Source organism: Solea senegalensis, linkage group LG2 (assembly GCF_019176455.1).
Source record: "Solea senegalensis isolate Sse05_10M linkage group LG2, IFAPA_SoseM_1, whole genome shotgun sequence".
Lineage (NCBI taxonomy): Eukaryota > Metazoa > Chordata > Actinopteri > Pleuronectiformes > Soleidae > Solea > Solea senegalensis.
Window position 1 is genome coordinate 34,489,412 of NC_058022.1, and position 20,434 is coordinate 34,509,845.

The 20,434-nt window shown below is 48.1% G+C and overlaps 4 protein-coding genes across 4 annotated transcripts; 1 reads left to right on the forward strand and 3 right to left on the reverse strand.

Annotated features, from left to right (window-relative positions):
- Window positions 1–1,051: 1,051 nt before the first annotated feature.
- On the forward strand, window positions 1,052–5,872 carry LOC122765559 (NLR family CARD domain-containing protein 3-like). Its single transcript, XM_044019879.1, has 8 exons — window positions 1,052–1,289; window positions 1,721–1,849; window positions 1,939–2,276; window positions 2,390–4,190; window positions 4,268–4,441; window positions 4,532–4,705; window positions 4,827–4,873; window positions 4,960–5,872. The coding sequence occupies exons 1-8, from the start codon at window positions 1,165–1,167 to the stop codon at window positions 5,487–5,489; spliced, it is 3,318 nt and encodes a 1,105-aa protein (XP_043875814.1). The 5' UTR covers window positions 1,052–1,164; the 3' UTR covers window positions 5,490–5,872.
- On the reverse strand, window positions 5,725–7,288 carry LOC122765567 (mid1-interacting protein 1-B-like). Its single transcript, XM_044019897.1, has 3 exons — window positions 6,983–7,288; window positions 6,628–6,684; window positions 5,725–6,498 (listed from the first exon to the last, which is right to left on the reverse strand). The coding sequence occupies exon 3, from the start codon at window positions 6,343–6,345 to the stop codon at window positions 5,917–5,919; it is 429 nt and encodes a 142-aa protein (XP_043875832.1). The 5' UTR covers window positions 6,346–6,498; window positions 6,628–6,684; window positions 6,983–7,288; the 3' UTR covers window positions 5,725–5,916.
- Window positions 7,289–7,338: 50 nt separating this feature from the next.
- Window positions 7,339–9,884, reverse strand: LOC122765564 (tetraspanin-7-like). Its single transcript, XM_044019891.1, has 8 exons — window positions 9,537–9,884; window positions 9,128–9,316; window positions 8,984–9,058; window positions 8,189–8,284; window positions 7,937–8,092; window positions 7,752–7,835; window positions 7,555–7,626; window positions 7,339–7,483 (listed from the first exon to the last, which is right to left on the reverse strand). The coding sequence occupies exons 1-7, from the start codon at window positions 9,615–9,617 to the stop codon at window positions 7,558–7,560; spliced, it is 750 nt and encodes a 249-aa protein (XP_043875826.1). The 5' UTR covers window positions 9,618–9,884; the 3' UTR covers window positions 7,339–7,483; window positions 7,555–7,557.
- Window positions 9,885–9,943: 59 nt separating this feature from the next.
- On the reverse strand, window positions 9,944–20,434 carry xdh (xanthine dehydrogenase). The gene is made up of 34 exons (XM_044019877.1): window positions 20,063–20,434; window positions 19,116–19,173; window positions 18,318–18,414; window positions 18,109–18,217; window positions 17,886–18,012; window positions 17,755–17,816; window positions 17,608–17,682; window positions 16,433–16,513; window positions 16,132–16,276; window positions 15,625–15,717; window positions 15,408–15,559; window positions 15,238–15,331; window positions 15,035–15,144; window positions 14,666–14,850; window positions 14,404–14,566; window positions 14,225–14,314; window positions 13,965–14,134; window positions 13,716–13,842; window positions 13,415–13,631; window positions 13,206–13,330; window positions 12,936–13,069; window positions 12,767–12,854; window positions 12,597–12,683; window positions 12,329–12,520; window positions 12,102–12,247; window positions 11,918–11,999; window positions 11,662–11,757; window positions 11,377–11,580; window positions 11,251–11,303; window positions 11,061–11,175; window positions 10,911–10,976; window positions 10,646–10,834; window positions 10,403–10,570; window positions 9,944–10,227 (listed from the first exon to the last, which is right to left on the reverse strand). Exons 1-34 carry the CDS (start codon window positions 20,141–20,143, stop codon window positions 10,174–10,176), a joined length of 4,035 nt encoding a protein of 1,344 aa, XP_043875812.1. The 5' UTR covers window positions 20,144–20,434; the 3' UTR covers window positions 9,944–10,173.

Genomic DNA, 20,434 nt, shown 5'->3' on the forward strand with positions numbered 1-20,434 from the left:
TCTTTTACTTATAAGAGCTCAGTTGTATTCATTGCATATGTATGTATATATATATTATATATGTATGTATATATATTATTAAATTCAGTATATTGTATTTAATACACACACACACACACGCACTTCACGTGACTATCGACTCATTATTTTCAGTTCATGTGTGGAAATAAAGTCTTTTATTTTGTAAGATTTCTCATCCTTTTTGTCCTCGGCGGGCTCCTGTATGGAGATGACACAACTCTCTGCTTTCCTCTGGTCTGAAGTGAAGATGAAGTTAAACTGAAGTTAAGATGAAGTTAAACTGAAGTTAAGCTGAAGTTAAACTGAAGTTAAGCTGAACTTAATCTGAATTTAAACTGAAGTTAACCGGATATCCTGTCTTTGTTGTTATTCTCCGACATTTGTGCGTCGTTTGTGTTACTTTGCGGGATTTTCTCTGTGACGCAGATGTTTTTTTCTTCTTCATTCAGTTTAAGGTAAGGTGAGCGCGTGCACATCAAATACATGACAGTATGACGCGTTTGTCCACGTGATTCATCCATTCATCTACATCCTTTCTGTTACATGAACAGTAATATTACTAGTATTAGTAATAGTATTAGTAGTAGTAGTAATAGTATTAGTATTATTGGTATTTAAGGAACAGAATGTTTGACAGGAAATGATCAATAATCACTGTGACGTCACCTCACACTGACACAATGATCTTTCACTGTTTGTTTTATTCATAGATTCGTAGATTTATTGATTTATTGATTTATTGAATGTTGTCAAACTTATATCTCGTTAGTGTCAGGTTCGTTTGTAGAGATCGTTCCCTGTGACCCTGGCGCCATCTGGTGGACAGTAGCCGTACAACAACAGTAATAATAATTATTATAATAACAGTCAGTCAGTCATCATCTAACCGCTTTATCCTCCACCAGAGGGTCGCGGGGGGTGCTGTGCCAATCTCAGCTACATCGGGCGATAGGCGGGGTCACACCCTGGACAGTTCACCAGTCCATCGCAGGGCCACACACACACACACACACATAGAGACAAACAACCATTCACTCTCACACTCACTCCTATGGTCAATGTCCAATTCACCTAATCCCCACAATGATACTGTTATTGAATAAATATACTGGAATGTTAGTGTTTGGTGTTTCCAGCTGAGTCATGAGTCAGTGTGAGGAACCTGGACCTGAACCAGGACCAGGACCAGGACCTGGACCTGGACTCAGCTGTGTCTCCCTGAGCAGTGATCACTCGATGGCTGATTTAATTAATTTTACACATAAAAGGTATGTTTTTGTTGTTATTATTGTTACTATTGTTATTATTGTTATTGTTGGTATTATTGTTACTATTGTTATTATTGTGATTATTCTTATGGTTGTTATTGTTATTATTATTGTGACTACTGTTATTGTTATTATTATTATTGTGATTGTTGTTATTATTGTGACTATTGTTATGTTGTTATTGTTGGTATTATTGTGATTATTCTTATGGTTGTTATTGTTATTATTATTGTGACTACTGTTATTGTTATTATTATTATTATTATTGTGATTGTTGTTATTATTGTGACTATTGTTATGTTGTTATTATTATTGTGACTATTGTTATTATTGTTGTTGTCATTATTGTGACTATTGTCATTGTTGTTATTAGTATTATGGGCTTTAATCACGTTCATTTATTTAAAACAAAACCTTTGTCATCTTACCAGATGTATGCAGAGACCCAAGTCCCCCAGACCAGAATCAGAACCAGAACCCAGCTGTGTTTCTTTGACGAGCCACCAGTCCATGTCAGAACATGCGGGTTTTAAAGATGGTGTCCGTGGTTCTGGACTCAGGTGAAACCTTGATTTCAGACACGTGATGAGATTCAGGCGAGGGGGCGGAGTCTGGTCAAACTCACGGTGATTGTTTGATTGTTCCTCAGAGTGGAGCGGCAGCGCCACACACACCTGAGCGCTGTGTTTACGGTGAGTAACAGTAACAGTAACGTCCAGCAGGGGGGCGCTGACTCTTCAGCTGCTGTTCTCCTGTCGCAGCTGCTGCAGCAGAACCTCTCCACGTTTGTGATGAGGGAGCTGAAGAACATCCAGAAGGTTCTGAGTCCAGATTACTCAGAATGCTCAGGGAGTCAGGAGGAGGAGCAGGAGGAGGAGCAGGAGGAGGAGGAGCCGCAGAGGAGCAGCAGAGACGGATTTCTCAAAATCGTACTGAACTTCCTAAGATGGATGAAGGAGGAGGAGCTAGCTGAGCGTCTGCAGAGCAGTACGACCATTTATGTCCAATGTTTTATTGTTGCTTTGTCCTTAGTGGCTCAGGGATGGAAGGAGGCGGAGCATGTGTGTGTAAGAGGCTGATGTTTTTGTTTGTTCTTGCAGAATCTCCTGCCATGTGCCAGCCGACTCTAAAGTCCAAACTGAAGAGAACGTACCAGTGTGTATTTGAAGGCGTGGCTAAAGCAGGAAGCCCCACCCTTCTGAATCAGATCTACACTGAACTCTACATCACAGAGGGCGTGGCCGGAGAGGTCAACGAAGAACACGAGGTCAGACAGATCGAAATGTCCACCAGGAAACGAGAGCGAGCAGAAAGCACCGTCAGACTAGAAGACATCTTTAAAGGGTCGCCTGAAAGAGGCGGACCAATCAGAAGAGTGATGACAAAGGGCGTGGCTGGCATCGGGAAAACAGTGTTAACACAGAAGTTCACTCTGGACTGGGCTGAAGACAAAAGCAACCAGGACGTACACTTCACGTTCCCCTTCACCTTCAGAGAGCTGAATGTGCTGAAAGACAAGAAGTTCAGTTTGGTGGAACTCATCCATCACTTCTTCACTGAAACCAAAGAAGCAGGAATCTGCAGGTTTGAAGACTTTAAGGTGGTCTTCATCTTTGACGGTCTGGACGAGTGTCGACTTCCTCTGGACTTCCACAACACTGAGATGCTGACTGACGTCACAGTGTCCACCTCAGTGGACGTGCTGCTGACAAACCTCATCAGGGGGAAACTGCTTCCCTCTGCTCGCCTCTGGATAACCACACGACCTGCAGCAGCCAATCAGATCCCTCCTGACTGTGTGGACATGGTGACAGAGGTCAGAGGGTTCACGGACCCACAGAAGGAGGACTACTTCAGGAAGAGGTTCAGCGATGAGGAGCAGGCCAGCAGGATCATCTCCCACATCCAGACATCACGGAGCCTCCACATCATGTGCCACATCCCAGTCTTCTGCTGGATCACTGCAACAGTTCTTGAGAACATGCTGAAAACCAGAGATGGTGGAGAACTGCCCAAGACCCTGACTGAGATGTACATCCACTTCCTGGTGGTTCAGTCCAAAGTGAAGAAGGTCAAATATGATGGAGGAGCTGAGACAGATCCACACTGGAGTCCAGAGAACAGGAAGATGATCGAGTCTCTGGGGAAACTGGCTTTTGAGCAGCTGCAGAAAGGAAACCTGATCTTCTATGAATCAGACTTGACAGAGTGTGGCATCGATATCACAGCAGCTTCAGTTTACTCAGGAGTCTTCACTTCAATCTTTAAAGAGGAGCGAGGCCTGTACCAGGACAAAGTCTTCTGCTTTGTCCATCTGAGTGTTCAGGAGTTTCTGGCTGCTCTTCATGTTCATCTGACCTTCATCACCTCGGGAGTGAACCTGGTGTCAGAAGGAACATCAAGTTCCTGGAGGTCCACACTCTTTAAAGACAAACCCAGACTAAGACATCTGCACCAGAGTGCTGTGGACAAGGCCTTACTGAGTCCAAATGGACACCTGGACCTGTTCCTCCGCTTCCTTCTGGGTCTTTCATTGGAGATCAATCAGAAGCTCCTGCGTGGCCTGCTGACACAAACAGAAAGTAGCTCATGGACCAACATGGAGACAGTCGAGTACATAAAAGATAAGATCAGTAAGAACCAGTCCGCAGAGAGAAGCATCAACCTGTTTCACTGTCTGAATGAACTCAATGATTGTTCTCTGGTGGAGGAGATCCAACATTACCTGACATCAGGACGTCTGTCCACCGACCGAGTGTCTCCAGCTCAGCTCTCAGCCCTGGTCTTCATCTTACTTTCGTTAGAAAAAGACATGGATGTCTTTGACCTCAGGAAGTACTCTGCTTCAGAGGAGGCGCTGCTGAGGCTGCTTCCTGTCACCAAAACCTCCAAGACAGTTCTGTACGTCCATGATCTCAACATCAAGACACCAGTGTCTTCAGCAGCTACAACAATAACATGATATGTCTTCTCATCAGGTTGAGTGGCTGTAACCTCTCAGAGAGAAGCTGTGAAGCTCTGTCCTCGGTCCTCAGCTCCCAGCCCTCTAGTCTCAGAGACCTGGACCTAAGCAACAATGACCTGCAGGACTTTGGCCTGAAGCTGCTCTGTGACGGACTGAAGAGTCCTCACTGTAAACTCAAGACTCTCAGGTCAGGACATGTCAGGTTTCACTGCAGTCCAGTCAAGAGTTCATGTCCAGGCTGAGTAACAGACTGATGGTGTTTGATGTGTGTCTGTAGACTGTCAGGTTGTCTCCTCACTGCGGACGGATGTGTCTCTCTGCACTCGGCTTTGACCTCCAACCCCGCTCACCTGAAAGAACTGGACCTGAGCTACAACCATGTAGGTGACGTAGGAGAGGAGCTGCTGTCTGCCGCACAAAAAGACCCACGCTGGAGACTGGACACTCTCAGGTACTGGAGTCGGATGGATAGATAGATATCAAATTAAATTCAAGTAGTAGTCAGGTACTGACTCAGTTTGGACTAATGTGTGTCATGTTGCTGTACTGACTCCACCCCCTGCCCTCCTCAGCTTGGAGCCTGGTGGTGTCCGCTGGTTGACTCCAGGTCTCAGGAAGTGTAAGTATCTTCTCTGATCAGTGATGATGTCACTGTCTATCAGTGGTCACATGACCAATGGATAACTCCATCTCTGTCTGTGTCAGATTCCCGTGCGATCTCGCTGGACAGGAACACGGTTTACCCAAAGATCAAACTGTCAGATGGCGACAGAATGGCGTCGCGTGTGGAGGAGGAGCAGCCGTACCCGGATCACCCGGACAGGTTCGACCACTGGCCTCAGCTGATGTGCAGAGACGCTCTGATTGGCCGGTGTTACTGGGAGGTGGAGTGGCGAGGAAAGGTCTACGTGTCCGTGAGTTACAGGGGGGTGAAGCGCCGAGGGGACAGCGACGACTGCGAGTTTGGCTGGAACGAGCGGTCATGGAGCCTGCGGTGCTCTGAGGGTCACTACTACGCCTACCACAACAACACTCACACGGCCATCGCCTCGTCCCGTGTCTCGCACAGGGTGGCGGTGTACGTGGACTGTCCACAGGGGACGCTGTCCTTTTACCAAGTGTCTCCCGACGAGCTCGTCCACCTGCACACGTTCAGAACCACCTTCACTGAGCCGCTGATCCCGGGGTTTGCAGTGTGGTGGTCGGGTTCCTCGGTGTCACTGTGTCCACTGTAGCAGAGACAAAAACAGGCCCCACCTCCTTCAGATGACGTAGAGAAAGACGGACGAGACAGAGGGGGCAGGGTTTAAACATCTACATGTTAGGGTGGTTTTTATTACAGCTTTGTTTTTATTCATTTGTGTTTGTCATTTTGTACAGTGTTTAACTCCTGTAGTGACACACAGTCACCACCGGAGGGAAGCACACACACGCGGACACACAATTATTTATCATTTTCAACCAGAAACATTTCAAATTCAGGGGCTTTTATTTTGGAAAGACTTGATTGCATAGACCTGAGCAGGAAGTGGGGACAGAAAATCAACTGTTTCCATGGAAACGTGCTGTTTCTCTTTGGTTTAACGTTTCCAAAATAATAAACTTTCACTTAACAGTTTTCTTATTTTTGACCTTTGACCTTGTGTAACCATGGTGACATAGTCAGTTCCCACAGCCGATCTCCTCCTTGTAGCGCGTCGTTAGCGTGTTAGCCTTCCGCGTCAGTTTGGACAGAACCCTGTGGAGTCCCTGCAAGTGGACGTGAAACTGCTTCTCCAGGTCTTCGTCCTCCGTGGCCCCCGCCACGCCCACACTGTCCTTGCCCCGCCCCTCACCCGGCACCACGCCCCACTCTATGTCATTGCGGATGGACTTCAGCAGAACATACGAACTGTACATGTCCTGGTCCAAGTGCGCTGCGGCGGCGCTAGCGGTCCTCACTGCACTGACGTCGACGCGGTGGTCCAGCGGGACGTCGCGCAGCAGACTGGGAACCATCACCGTCTGGTCCATGTTGTTGACGGCGCCGATGAAGCGGTTCATGGTGTTGAGGAGCGAGTTCTTTTGCTCGTACGAGTCCAGGATCTGCATCTCGGCTGAGCTAAGCTAACCTTGGCTCAAATTTAGGAGGATTATGACGCTGGGACAAGGTCTTAACCGGGTCCTGATCCCAGTGTCTGAGGCAGACAACTCACCAGGTGTGTCCACGCTGAGGACAACAGTGTCCCTGCTGAGACCACAGATCTGGAACAAGAGCACAGTTAGCTGTTAGCGTGACTGATTCTGTTAACAACACAGCACTAATCCTCTTTAGAGGATTATGATCCTGGGAAAGGGTCTTAACCAGATCCCATTCTGGAGCAAATGACTCACCAGGTGTGTCCACACCGAGGACCACAGAGTCCCCGCACCAACTGTTTGACCACAGAGCTGGAACATAAGCACAGTTAGCTGTTAGCGACACAGTGCTAACGCTCTCTCTCTCTCACTCTAACTCTAACACACACACACACACAGCTAAATGCTAATGAGGCGTGAGTTTCCGTTACTTCGTCTGCCGACATCGTTCCATTATCGGACAGAACGCGTTAAACCTGCATAAAACCGAGCTTGTTTGTTTGAAATTAATAAATCAACATACACGAGCTTTGTTAATTTGTTTTTGTGGATAAACAAGCTTAAACACAAACAACAGATTTTATTTACATAAACAAACGAGTTCACTTACGGTGTCCGATTGTGGAAGCAGCCGTGGAGGATTTATGCCGCTCGCAGCAGCGGGTGTGCGGCTAAAACCCGGAGTCTCAACCCGGTCCCTCACGGTTTTCCCCGCGGTCCCTCACGGTTCTCGGAGGCAGCGGTGAACTCACCTCGTGTCCGCTGTGCAGCTTCGTTTCCCCGCCGTTAAACACGAAACGCTCTCGCCGGGAGACGATGACGTTTGTGTCCTCAGCGACTACCGGAGGGGGCGGGGCCAAACCTCCACACAGCCAAGGGTCTGTGACGTCTTTGGTAACATTGTATGAGGTTTTATTGTATGTTTGTGTTTTATAAATAAAGTTTGATTTAAAATAAAACCACGCCTTCGTCTGACTGTTTTATTCTCAGCTCAGTTACTGCTGCTGTTGCCATGGTAACACATTAAAAACAACAGGAAATAACAACAATAAACATTAGAATCCACAGGAAGTGGTCTGGATTAGCGCCCCCTGGTGAAGACGTCAGGTTTCTGCAGGAGTGAAAAAAAAAAGTGATGACGATGAAAAGACAAAAAAACAACAAGAAGACGAAGATTTTTACCTTTTACACCATTTCATACGTGTGGGCGGTGACGAGACGAGAGAGACAGCACGCTAGGGACACGCCCACAACCTGTGACACACAACACACACGTCAGGGACACGCCCACACCCTGTGACATACCACACACACGTCACTCACACGTCACACATGGTCATGTGATCACAGGTAACGCACACGAGTCACATGACTCTCACCTGAGAGAATGCGACGCCAAAGGTGACTCCAGCGATGATTCCCAGGTTACTCTCCATGAAGGACGTCACCAGCTCATAACAGCCCTGAACACAACATTCATCCATTCATTTATTCAGTTTCAGTGAACTTTGTCTGAGAATCACAACTTTCACCCTCATGTGATCATCTTTGTGTGTGTGTGTACCTGTGTGTAGACCTTGTGCGCACACACACTGATGTCCCTCAGGTCTTGTCCTCTGCAGTCAGACAAGGACACGCAGCAGCTCGGTGGAATCCCTGCAGCGTGGAAATACACACTGTCCACCCAGGACGTGTAGTTATACACACCACAGCAGTGCAGCTACACACACACACACACACACACACACACAGTGATGAGTCATGTGATCAATCATGTGATCGTCGGCATACACAGTAACGAGAGAGAGACACTGACTCTGCGCTGAAGTCCGTCCACAGACAGACTGACGTCATCTCGTCCATCATAGTTCATCACTGCTGCTGAGTATGTGCTGAGGAAGGTGGCTTTGATCTACACACACACACACACACACACACACACACACAGAGACACACACACACACACACACAGAGACACACACACACACACAGACACACACACACACACACACACACACACACACACACACACACACACAGAGACACACACACACAGACACACACACACACACACACACACAGAGACACACACACACACACACAGAGACACACACACAGAGACACACACACACACACACACACACACACACACACACACACACACAGACACACACACACACACACACAGACACACACAGAGACACACACACACACACACACACACACACAGAGACACACACACACACACACACACACACACAGAGACACACACACACAGACACACACACACATACAGAGACACACACACACACACAGAGACACACACACACACACACACAGAGACACACACACACACACACACACAGACACACACACACACACACACACACAGAGACACACACACACACACACACACAGAGACACACACACACACACAGAGACACACACACACACACACACACACACAGAACACACACACACACACACACACACAGAGACACACACACACACACACACACACACACACACAGAGACACACACAGACACACACATTAGTAGCGTGTGTGTGTGTGTGTGTGTGTGTGTGTGTCGTGCGTGTTGTCGTACAAACCTCGTGACGAAAGATGAATCCTGAGATTCCAGCGATGAGTTCCATCATGAAGACGAGACACAGAGCCACGGCGTACTGAGGTCAGAGGTCAGAGGTCAGAGGTCATCATTACGTATTAAAGGAGATAAAAAAAGCTTCACACACCAGCCTGAGCATCCAGGAGCGCCCCCTGCAGGTGGCAAAGCAGCCAAACAGGCCGAACAGCACCACAGCAGCACCGGTGCCCGTCAGCACGTACGGCGCGTTAGAGGGGGCGCTAGAGAGCAGCAGCATGTACGGAGACAACATGAACCTCCACCACAGACCTGCAGCCAGCAGCACCACACCTGTCACCTGAGGGGGAGGAGCCACAGTCAGCCATCACAGCTCACTGTGTGTGTGTGTGTGTGTGTGTATGTGTGTGAGTGAGACACCAAAGTGTCGACAAGAAGAAAAAAAACAGAAAAATAATATAAGGATTTAAAAAAACAAAACAAACTAAAATAAATAAATAATAAAGTTCTGTTGTTACATTTAAATAAAGTTTACATTTAAATCGGCTTCAGTTTCTCACCCAGAAAACAAACGAGTAAAACAGGAGCAGAGTCTTCACACACAGCATCACGGGTTTGGTCTCCATACGTCTGTGAGCCATGATCCACAGTCCAGGTCCACGTCCAAAACTACAGTCCAGGTCCACAAACAGAGTCCAGCAGTTGTGCGTCTGTCTCTCGTGGTCTCTCCTCTGGTCCAGACCGTCAGCCTTGTCCTCTGAGGGGACAGTAAGGTGGTCGTCATGGAGACAGAGCTGCTCTGACACCAGACCGTGAAGAGTCTCAGGTCTGTGTGAAGTGAAGCAGCACGAGGACGCGACTGTGAACTCTTCATCTTCATCTTCATCTTCATCAACAACAGGAAACTGATCTCAGTTCAAATCTTTTATTTCAGTGTAAAAACAAAATGTTTGGATAAACTTTTGCCACAATAATAATGTATAAAAACGACGACATCACTTCAGTTCATTTAGAAAAGTTTTTTCAACCACTTTGTTTTTGACACGTCATTTTTTACAGTGTACGACGTCAAATACGACCAAAAACTTGCAACTCGCAAAATGTCATTGCGATGTAATCGTGGAAGTACGCTAACAGGAAGTGATCATCTGTGTCCTGACGATTAGCATCAGTGCTAGCTCTCACTGGGCGAGCGTCTTAGACCTGCACAGACCAGGGTGTGAAGGAACCGGGTTCTGCAGGCGGCGGACACTGCAACACACAACAGAGAAACCTTGTCTTTAGAAACCTGTTTTCCAAGACTGAAAAAAAGATGGCCGACAAATCTACACCGCCCCCTGGTGGCCGTGTGAGTTACAGATTACAGTGATGTTCGTATTCAGCTTGATTTTAGTCCAGTGCACGGAACCTGAAGGGTTTCTCATACCAGTTTGGTGAAGTGGTCGCTGCAGGTGTTGCGGATCCTCTCGGCAGAGGCGGGGCTGTCCAGCCTGAACGGACCGCTCATACCTGACTCCGCCCGGGCAGCCATGATGGCGTCTTTGATGGCGTAGAAAACCGATGAAGCTAGGAAGAGTGGCGGTTCGCCCACCGCCTGGAAAACACAATATTAGATGGTTGTTTCTTCAGAAAAGTGAACGTAAAGTGGTCCGAGCGTCCGAGGTCTGACCTTGGAGGCAAAGATGGCCTTGTGGTTTGGTGCGTCACGAAGCAGCGAGACGGTCATTTCAGTGGGAATGTCCCCAAAGGCCGGGATCTTATAAGAACCCGGACCTCGAGTAAGGAGGACACCACGAGGTGAGTAATGAAGCTCCTCCAGGGTGAAGAGACCCAGACCCTGCATGAACGCCCCCTCCACCTGCACAGACATGAGGATGAACTGAACCAACTGAGCGGTGACCGTTAACTCACGCATTACTGATGCATTGACTCACCTGTCCGATGTCTATCGCCGGGTTGAGACTGTGACCAACGTCCATCACGATGGTGCTGCTCAGGTTCTGTATCATAAACAAACAGGAAGTGTAAACAGTGGTGGACCTAACACTGAATGAGATCAGTCAGCAGCAGTAGTTGGTGCAGACCTTGTGAGCGCCGGTCAGACAGTCGATCTCCACCTCTGAACACGCCACTCCGTAAGTGAAGTAGTGAAACGCTCGGCCTGAGTTTGACTTAAAGTCATAACCAAGATCTGGAGTCCTGAGAACAAACAGAGTCCAAACTAAAAGAACTGAAGCAAAGGAACCGCAGCAGCTTCTCACAGACTGTACTCACCTGTAAAATCCGTTTGCACTCAGGTTGACGCGGTCGAGGTATGCAGCTTTCACCTGCCACAGAAACAATCTTTACGTCATTTGTTTCCGAGACAACAATTCAAAGATTCTTGGTCCTGCTGCTCACCCACTCCTCCCATGATCCTTTGGGGTTCTTGGTCTTGTATGGCTTCAGCCGCTTCAGCAGGACCTCGCAGGCATTCTTCACAGCAGCGCCGTTGAGGTCAGAGGAGGCAGAGGCAGCGGTGGGGCTGGTGTTGGGAACGGTGTTTGTGCTGGTTTCTGAGATGTGGATTTTTGAAAAAGGGATACCCAGAACTCTGCTCGCAACCTGGACCCACAACCACAATGAGTGCACATTTGAAAATGGGAACTGAATTGGCAAAAAAAATAAATAGATCAGCTTTCGCACCTGGACCATCTTGGTGTGGAGGCCTTGTCCCATCTCTGTCCCACCATGAGTCAACAGTACTGAACCGTCTGTGTAGATGTGAATCAGAGCTCCAGCCTGGAGACATAGACATACCACAACAGAATCTGGATTAATTAAACATTACATTACATTACATGTCATTTAGCAGACGCTTTTATCCAAAGCGACTTACAAAAGTGAAAACCCTGAAGTCATAGAAACCTTTCAAGTATGATTTAGTTTTGTCTGATCTGACCTGGTTGAGAAAAACAGCAGTGAAACTGATACCGAACTTGGTGGGGATGATGGCAAGACCTCGTTTTGTCCATCGGTTCTGTCTGATAGAAGACGAGGAGACAAAGCAGTTTGTAACTGTTGCTGAATTTCAAGAACCTTCAGGACCTGACTGGGTTTCAAAAGTGCAATCCTCGTGCTGTTACCTGTTGTAGAGCTCTACAGCAGCTCTGCGTCGGTGGTATCCAGACCGGGACAGACACTCATCCCAGCAGCGGTCCAGAGTTACGTTATCCACAATCTGGTTGTACGGTGTTGACTCACCTTCCTCGTACAGGTTCAACCGACGCACCTTCAGAAAAATATCCATTTTGAAAGTCAAGTTGAGCTGGTTTGTCATGTCTGATTGTTTGCTTATCGATTATCCACAAACCTCCTCAGCCGGTTTCCCCAGAGTCAGAGCCACGTCGGTCATCCAGCTCTCAGCGACCATCATGCCCTGTGGTCCTCCAAAGCCTCTGAATGCAGTGTTGGACGGCAGGTTGGTGCGGCAGAGGAAGCCTTGGCCGCGAATGTTCACCACACTGTACGAGTTCTCCATGTGGAACAGGGCGCGGTCCATGATCTCAAAGGACAAATATCAACGTCAGCATTTCATCGGCGTACAGTGTGATCGGGAAATCTTAAAAAGTTATGCTCACCGACAGAGAGAGATCCATGGAGTTTCCTACGTTACTGTAGTACGACACATCCAGAGCCACGACCTTACCACTGTTCAGGAACCCAACCTGGAGACACATGAGAGGACAATTAAGACATACACTCGAGAAGGTTCGACAGAAACCTTCTCCAGGAGGGAGCGTCGCCCGACCTTGTATTTCCCGTAGAATGGGTGTCTTCCTCCGGTGATGAGCATGTCCTCGTCCCTGTCCAGCATGCACCTCACTGGCCTCTTGAGCCTGACAACACAGAAAATATTACTCTGAAAATGTAGTTGGTTTGTTCTTTGCGTAAAACACAGAAGTGATTAACGGGCGTACTTATTTGCTGCCACGGCAACCACGGAGGACAATACAGTGGTTCGGCTCTCCTTCCCGCCAAAGCCTCCACCCATCCTCTTGACCCGCACCACCACCCTGTTAGCCGGGACGCCCAGCGCCTTCGCCACCAGAGTCTGATGGACAGAAGACACAAACGTTTCATTTTCACACAGCTTTGTAACCCTAGCGCCATCATAGCATTACCATAGCATTAGCAGAGCCTTAGCAGAGCATTTCCTTAGCATGACTGTAGCATTTTGGTAGCGTTACCTGTGTTTTGGTGGCAGACTGCGTGGAGACAAAAAGCTCCATCTCGCCATCTTCTCCTCGGGGAACGGCCAGAGTCACGTTTGTCTCCAGGTAGAAATGTTCTTGACCTCCAATGTGAATCTCACCTGACAATCGACCAAACAATCAGGCGTCAACATGTGATCAGCTGTGATTGATCAGGAGGGAGTGTCTCAGACGGACTGTCCTACCCTCCAGGATGTGATCTGCCTGTTTAAACCCCGCCTCCAGGTCTCCCTTCTGGATGGTTCTGGTTGGCTGATAGAAGGACTTGGCAGCAATGGCCTCCTGGATGGTAACGATGGGTTCCAGCTCTTCATACTGGATCTTGACGGCCTTGGCAGCTCTTTGTGCGTGAAGCTGTGTGTCGGCTACCACGGCGCCGATGATGTGACCCACACACGTCACCTGGAGGGGGAGGGCAGGGGCGGAGTCAATCACCTGAACCTGACAGTGTCATCTGGTTGCTGGATAAAGACAATGGGAACACACCTGGCGGTCGGCGAGGACAGTCTCATCAGACTCGATCACTCCAGTGATGTTTGACCCCGGAACGTCAGCGGCAAACACGCAACTGACGACGCCAGGAAAACTCTGCACCGCCGAGGAATCGATGGACCTACGGCAAACACGGATACAGGTGAGACTCCTGCAGGTGAGACTCGCACAGGTGAGACTCGCACAGGTGAGACTCGCACAGGTGAATGGCGGAGTGTTTTAACTACAGAGTTGCGATCTTACGTGATGTTAGCGTGAGCTTTGCTGCTGGTGATGAGCGACAGGTAGAGCTCGTTCTCGTACAGCGGCAGGTCATCGCAGTAAACCGCCTCACCTGTCGCCTGCTTCATGGCGGCCAGGTGCATTATGGGACGACCCACCACGTCGTTCTTGCTCTGCCCCTCTGGCAACGCCTGTAGGGTAAATGTCATAATTACAGTGAACATGTGACGTTTACATGTACAAGTGTCAGAGTGTGTTCAGAGTGTTCAGAGATGATGTACCTGGTAGATCTGAACACTAGAGGGCGTCTGTGGGTGGTAAATCTGAGTGGCGCTCAGACAGTCTGAGGGAACCTCGTCCACGTTCACACCCTGACAGGGAAAAACAAAACTCCTGTCACAAACATGGAAGGGCGTCGTTAATCCAGATCCAGATTAGACCTCAAATTGACGCGTCTCACCTGCCGTCTGAGCTTCTGCAGAACCATCAAGTAGAACTTGTAGAAGAGACTGAGGGTCAGAGTTTGCCGGTACGTTACCATGCCACCAGGCACTGAGGGGTCAAGGGTCATCTCCTCAGCCAATGAGGAGCAGGCCTCCTGCAGAAGCTCCTCCTCCCAATGTCTGCATGACATCAGAGAGTTCAGGTGTAAACATAGCTAGTTTAGCATTACCCCCAGGAAAGTGACCAGATGTGTGTGTGTGTGTGTGTGTGTGTGTTACCTTCCCAGCAGTCTGTTCATCGTCCTCTTGGCCAGCACCGTGGTCGCTGCCATGCCGCCGTAGCTCAGTCTCAAGTCCTGGACGACATTGGTTCCCGGAGTGAAGGTGACACTCATCGCCGCGGTAACGACGCTGATGTCGTCCTCGCGGCGAGGCGACTGTTTGAAGGCCGAGACGAACTGAGTCTGAGGCAGGAAAAAACAAAGTGATCGAGTCGTTTCTGTGACTGTGGTTGCTAGGCAACTGATGCCACTGGTTCTGGGTCATTTGCAGGGGTTAATTTTGGTAATGGGTTAGTGAACGTGGTCAGACAGTAGATACAAAATGATGGACAGCTGTTGCTAGGCAACATACAGCTGTTACTGTCACCTTCTGGCTGTATGGGATCTCTATAGAGACCAGGATCTCCTGTGGTCGCACAATAGTTCTCCTGTAACCGGTGAAGAACCCGTCGTCCATCTGAACCACGCGACTGCCGTCTGACACACACACACACACACACACACACAGGTCAAGAGCAGGGACGTCTGTATAAAAGTGGACACTAGAGGGAGCTGTTGAGAAGGACTTACCTTTGTCCATCAGTGTGAGTTTGCAGCCTGTTGCCATGAAAACAGGGTTCAGGTCTGATATGGGACTCGCTGTCATGATGTTTCCACCAACAGCCTGAACACAACACAACAACAACACAATCACTGCACAGTCCCATGATCACACGGCATACCCAGGTCATGTGACTCACCGCCACGTTGCGTATCTGTTGTCCAGCGAACCAGCGCAGCTGCTCCAGGACGGCCAGAAACACCTGGTTCTGATGAGGAGGACACACCTCCACTGCCTGCTTTAGCACCGCCCCCATGTGGCTGAGCGTGCACCCCGCACCAAACACAATACCTGCAAACACGTCAGCTGAGAGGCGTGGCATCAGAGGGTCACAGGGTCAAAGGTTGTGAACTCACCATCCTCGCTGTGAGTCACACTGTTGAGTTCAGGGATGAAGGCCGGAGCCAAGATGACCGGGTAAATCATGTTCTTAAACTTCACCTCGATACCTGTGAAGGAATGAGTGACTGAGTGAGTGAGTGAATGAATGAATGAATGAGCGAGTGAGTGTGTGAAAGAGTGAGTTAATGAATGAGTGAGTGAATGAGTGAGTTAATGAATGAGTGAGCGAATGAATAAGTGAGTGAATGAATGAGTGAGCGAATGAATGGATAAGTGAATGAATGAGTGAGTGAATGAATGAGTAAGTAAGTAAGTGAATGAATGAGTGAGTGAGTGAATGAGTCAAATGAATGAGTGAGCGAATGAATGAGTGAGTGAATGAATAAGTGAGTGAATGAATGAGTGAGCGAATGAATGAATAAGTGAGTGAATGAGTGAGTGAATGAATGAATAGGTGAATGAATGAGTGAGTTAATGAGTGAGTGAATGAGTGAATGAGTGAGTGAGACACACACACTCACCCACTTCAGTGTTTCCCACCACCACTCGAGCGTGTGGATGTTTCCACTTGAGCTGCAGGAACTCGTCCAGACTGTCAGGCTGAAGCCACAACACTTGGTTGCCACGGAAACACAGACACCCCCCCCTCTGGTGTTTAGTGAGAGACTAGGAGGATGCAAGTACATAAGGAAGGAAGAAAGGAAGGAAGGAGAGACCAGTGGAATTCAGACAGGTGAGTTTAATATCCACCTGTATTATTATGGTTTATATTCTCTGAAGTTTGTTTGTGTTGTTGTTGTTGTTTGTGTTGTTGTTGTTTACCATGAGTTCAGGAGGGAAAATCACTTCCTGTGTGGGATCCACAGGAGCAAAGTCTGCTGCATCAAACAGAGACGTGACTTCCTGTTCACACAGACAGAAGTCAGACACACACACACACAGAAGTAAGACACACACACACACACATAGACAGAAGTCACACACACACACACACAGTCACACACACAGAAGTAAGACACACACACACATAGACAGAAGTCACACACACACACACACACACACACACACACACAGACAGAACACACACACACACAGAAGACACACACACACATAGACAGAAGTCACATACACACACACACACAGAGACAGACACACACACACACACACACACAGAAGTCACACACACACACACACACACACACACACACACACACACACACACACACACACACAGAGACACACAGACACACACACACAGACAGAAGTCAGACACACACAAACACAGACACACAGAAGACACACACACACACACACAGACAGACAGACACACACACACACACAGAAGTCAGACACACACACACAGACAGACACACACACAGAAGTCAGACAGACACACACACACACAGACAGACAGACAGACACACACAGAAGTCAGACAGACACACACACAGACAGACACACACACACAGACACATACTGAAGTCAGACACAGACACACACACACAGAAGTCAGAGGGACACACAGGGTCAGACAGACACAGACAGACACATACACAGAAGTCAGACAGACACACACACATAGAAATCAGACAGACACACACACACACACAGAAGTCAGACAGACAGACAGACACACACACACAGACAGATACATACACACACAGACACACACACAGAAGTCAGACACACAGACAGACACACACACACAGAAGTCAGACAGACAGACACACACACACAGACAGATACATACACACACACACAGAAGTCAGACAGACAGACACATACACACACAGAAGTCAGACAGACACACATACAGAGACAGACACACACACACACACATACAGAGAAGTCAGACAGACACACACACACAGAAGTCAGACAGACAGACACACAGAAGTCAGACAGACACCCTCACAGAAGTCAGACAGATAGACACATACACACACAGACAGACAGATACACACACACACACAGAAGTCAGACACACACACACTCACGTCAGTGTCTCCCTGCTTGTCATTGGTCATACAGCAGCCATTTCCCCGCCCACTTCCACCACAGCAGCCGCCTTCCTGAAAGTGAGAGGACAGAGGTCAGTGTGTGTGTGTGTGTGTGTGTGTGTGTGTGTGTGTGTGACCCCTGACCTCAGTGAAAGTCTTGTATCCCTCTATGATCGCTCTGTATCCCGTGCACCGACACAGGTTTCCTGAACAAAACATCAGCATCGTCAACTTTTTTGTTTCATCGTCACGGCAACAAATGAAAAAATGTTCACCTTGAAACGCCTCTTCTACATCGGCCATTGTGGGCGTGGCCTTGTTTCTCAGCAGCGCGTACATGGACATGACGATGCCCGGAGTACAGAAGCCGCACTGAGAGCCATGAGCTCTGGAGATCCTCTCCTGATCAGACATCACCAATCAATCAATCAATCAATCAATCAATCAATCAATCATCCATGCATGTAACCAGATTACTGAGTAATCAGATTACTTTACCTGCACAGGGTGAAGTCTGCGAGCCACGCTGCCGATGCCCTCCACGGTCGTCACGGCGACCAGGTGTAAGGATCCCAGCGGGGTGAGACAGGCGTTAACTGAACAATGTCTGCACAACGTTAAAGACATTTACTCATATGACTGTCCTCATGAGGACACTTGACAACTGAGGACACAGCGAGGACACAGTGAGGACACAATGAGGATACAGCAGGTGTCCAGTCTGAGTCTGGTATCTGGACAACATGACGGTGCAGGCTCCACATCCTCCTTCAGCACAACCAAGTTTAGTTCCTGTTAAACCCACTGAGACACACACACACACACACATAAAGAGAACCAGTTCAGTGTGGACTCATGGAGACATTGACCTGTTCACACAGTTAATGTACAATCATGTTCACATAAATACACAAAGTGTCTCTCTGTGGACGTCTTCATAAAGTCTCCTGTTTGTGTCTATAAATGATCACCAGGGACATCCTGGGGTCGTTACTGAATCTTAAAGGGATCCTGTGAGATTCCAGGATCTGGATCAGGTTCATCTGTGGTCCCAGTTGTCCCTGGTGGTTACCATGACAACCTGTGACCTACCTTTGACTTTTTTATGACAGGAGTCTTTTATCAAACTTTCTCTGGACTTTGTCTCATCTGTCCCCGACACTGCTCTCCACAGTTTAGCTTTAGGTTTAGGTTTAGGTTTAGCTTTAGTTTTAGGTTTAGGTTTAGTTTTAGCTTTAGTTTTAGCTTTAGCTTTAGTTTTAGGTTTAGGTTTAGGTTTAGTTTTAGCTTCAGATTTAGCTTTAGCTTTAGTTTTAGGTTTAGCTTAAAGTTTAGCTTTAGGTTTAGTTTTAGCTTTAGCTTAAAGTTTGGCTTTAGGTTCAGGTAGAGTCAGTGGAAACGTGTCATTAGAGTCAGAGGACACTGATGAAGACACTAAAGACACACTCGAATAAAAACAACAAGTGGACATTATGTCAGTGTGTGAGTGTGTGTGTGTGTCGTACACTTCCTCCTCAGATACGTCAGTAAAGTCGTCTCTGGTTCCACGTTTTTTTCCACAATCTGCACAAAAACAGAAATGTTGATTATGAGAAAGTGAACTCACACACACACACTGACACACTGAGACACACTCACTGAGACACACTCACACACACACACTGACACACTGAGACACACTCACTGAGACACACTCACACACTCACTGAGACACACTCACACTGACACACACTGAGACACACTCACACTGAGACACACTGAGACACACTCACTGAGACACACTCACTCACTGAGACACACTCACACTGACACACACTGAGACACACTCACACTACACACTCACACTGAGACACACTCACTGAGACACACTCACTGAGACACACTCACACTGACACACTGAGAGACACACTCACACTGAGACACACTCACACTGAGACACACTCACACTGAGACACACACACACTCACAGACACTACACACACACTCACACACACACACACTGAGACACACTCACACACACCACACTGAGACACTCACACTGACACACACACACACTCACTGAGACACACACCACACTGACACACACACTCACACTGAGACACACACACACTCACACTCACTGAGACACACACTGAGACCCACACACACACACTGAGACACACACTCACAGACACACACTGAGACACACACACACACACACTCACAGACACACTGAGACACACACAAATCAATATTTTTTATAGTTGAATAAAAACCTCTTTACTAACAGGAGACATGAACTCATGAAATCATGAACTCATAAACACATGAAATCATGAAGACATGAACTCAGTGATTAAAATCAAACACGCGTTTATAATGAATGATGCAACAAAGTGTTGTAACTTTAAATCACGGACGAAACCTCTTTTATTTTTGTCCATATTAAGAAAAAACTGCGCGCATTTCTTACCTTTTTGCCGTTAACGAAAAAAACCAGCTCGTCAGAGTCCGACCCGGACCGGATCTTGGTATCGGCGGTAGACCCGTTCATGTCGCTGCTGCTGCGTCGTCTCTGCAGGACTCTAAAGTCTTTGATTGATCCACTTCTTTATTGAGGCGTCGCGGGTCAGGGGCCGAGCCTCTGAGAGGAGGCGTGTCCACAGCAGACCTGAAACCAACGGGACCGGCCCCTCCCCCTCCTGCTGCCGCACACACACCGACGGTCCCGGAGCCGAACCGGGCCGGTGCGTTCAGGTGAATCGAAGCGAGTCGGACGTTTCAGTTGTACATCAGTAAAATCCAAGGTAAGGGATGTGTGTGTGACCTCAGTGTCTCACCTTTG

Coding starts and splice junctions, on each gene's coding strand:
- xdh (XM_044019877.1), bottom strand. CDS start 20,143: ATGAACGGGTCTACCGCCGATACCAAGATCCGGTCCGGGTCGGACTCT. Junction 13,331..13,414: donor GGCAGATCACATCCTGGAGG/GTAGGACAGTCC, acceptor GTCGATTGTCAG/GTGAGATTCACATTGGAGGT. Junction 10,571..10,645: donor AGGCCATCTTTGCCTCCAAG/GTCAGACCTCGG, acceptor TGTGTTTTCCAG/GCGGTGGGCGAACCGCCACT.
- LOC122765564 (XM_044019891.1), bottom strand. CDS start 9,617: ATGGCTCACAGACGTATGGAGACCAAACCCGTGATGCTGTGTGTGAAG. Junction 8,285..8,983: donor GATTCATCTTTCGTCACGAG/GTTTGTACGACA, acceptor GTGTGTGTGTAG/ATCAAAGCCACCTTCCTCAG. Junction 7,627..7,751: donor TTGGCGTCGCATTCTCTCAG/GTGAGAGTCATG, acceptor TGTGTGTCACAG/GTTGTGGGCGTGTCCCTAGC.
- LOC122765559 (XM_044019879.1), top strand. CDS start 1,165: ATGAGTCAGTGTGAGGAACCTGGACCTGAACCAGGACCAGGACCAGGA. Junction 4,191..4,267: donor AAAACCTCCAAGACAGTTCT/GTACGTCCATGA, acceptor TCTTCTCATCAG/GTTGAGTGGCTGTAACCTCT. Junction 4,442..4,531: donor TGTAAACTCAAGACTCTCAG/GTCAGGACATGT, acceptor GTGTGTCTGTAG/ACTGTCAGGTTGTCTCCTCA.
- LOC122765567 (XM_044019897.1), bottom strand. CDS start 6,345: ATGCAGATCCTGGACTCGTACGAGCAAAAGAACTCGCTCCTCAACACC.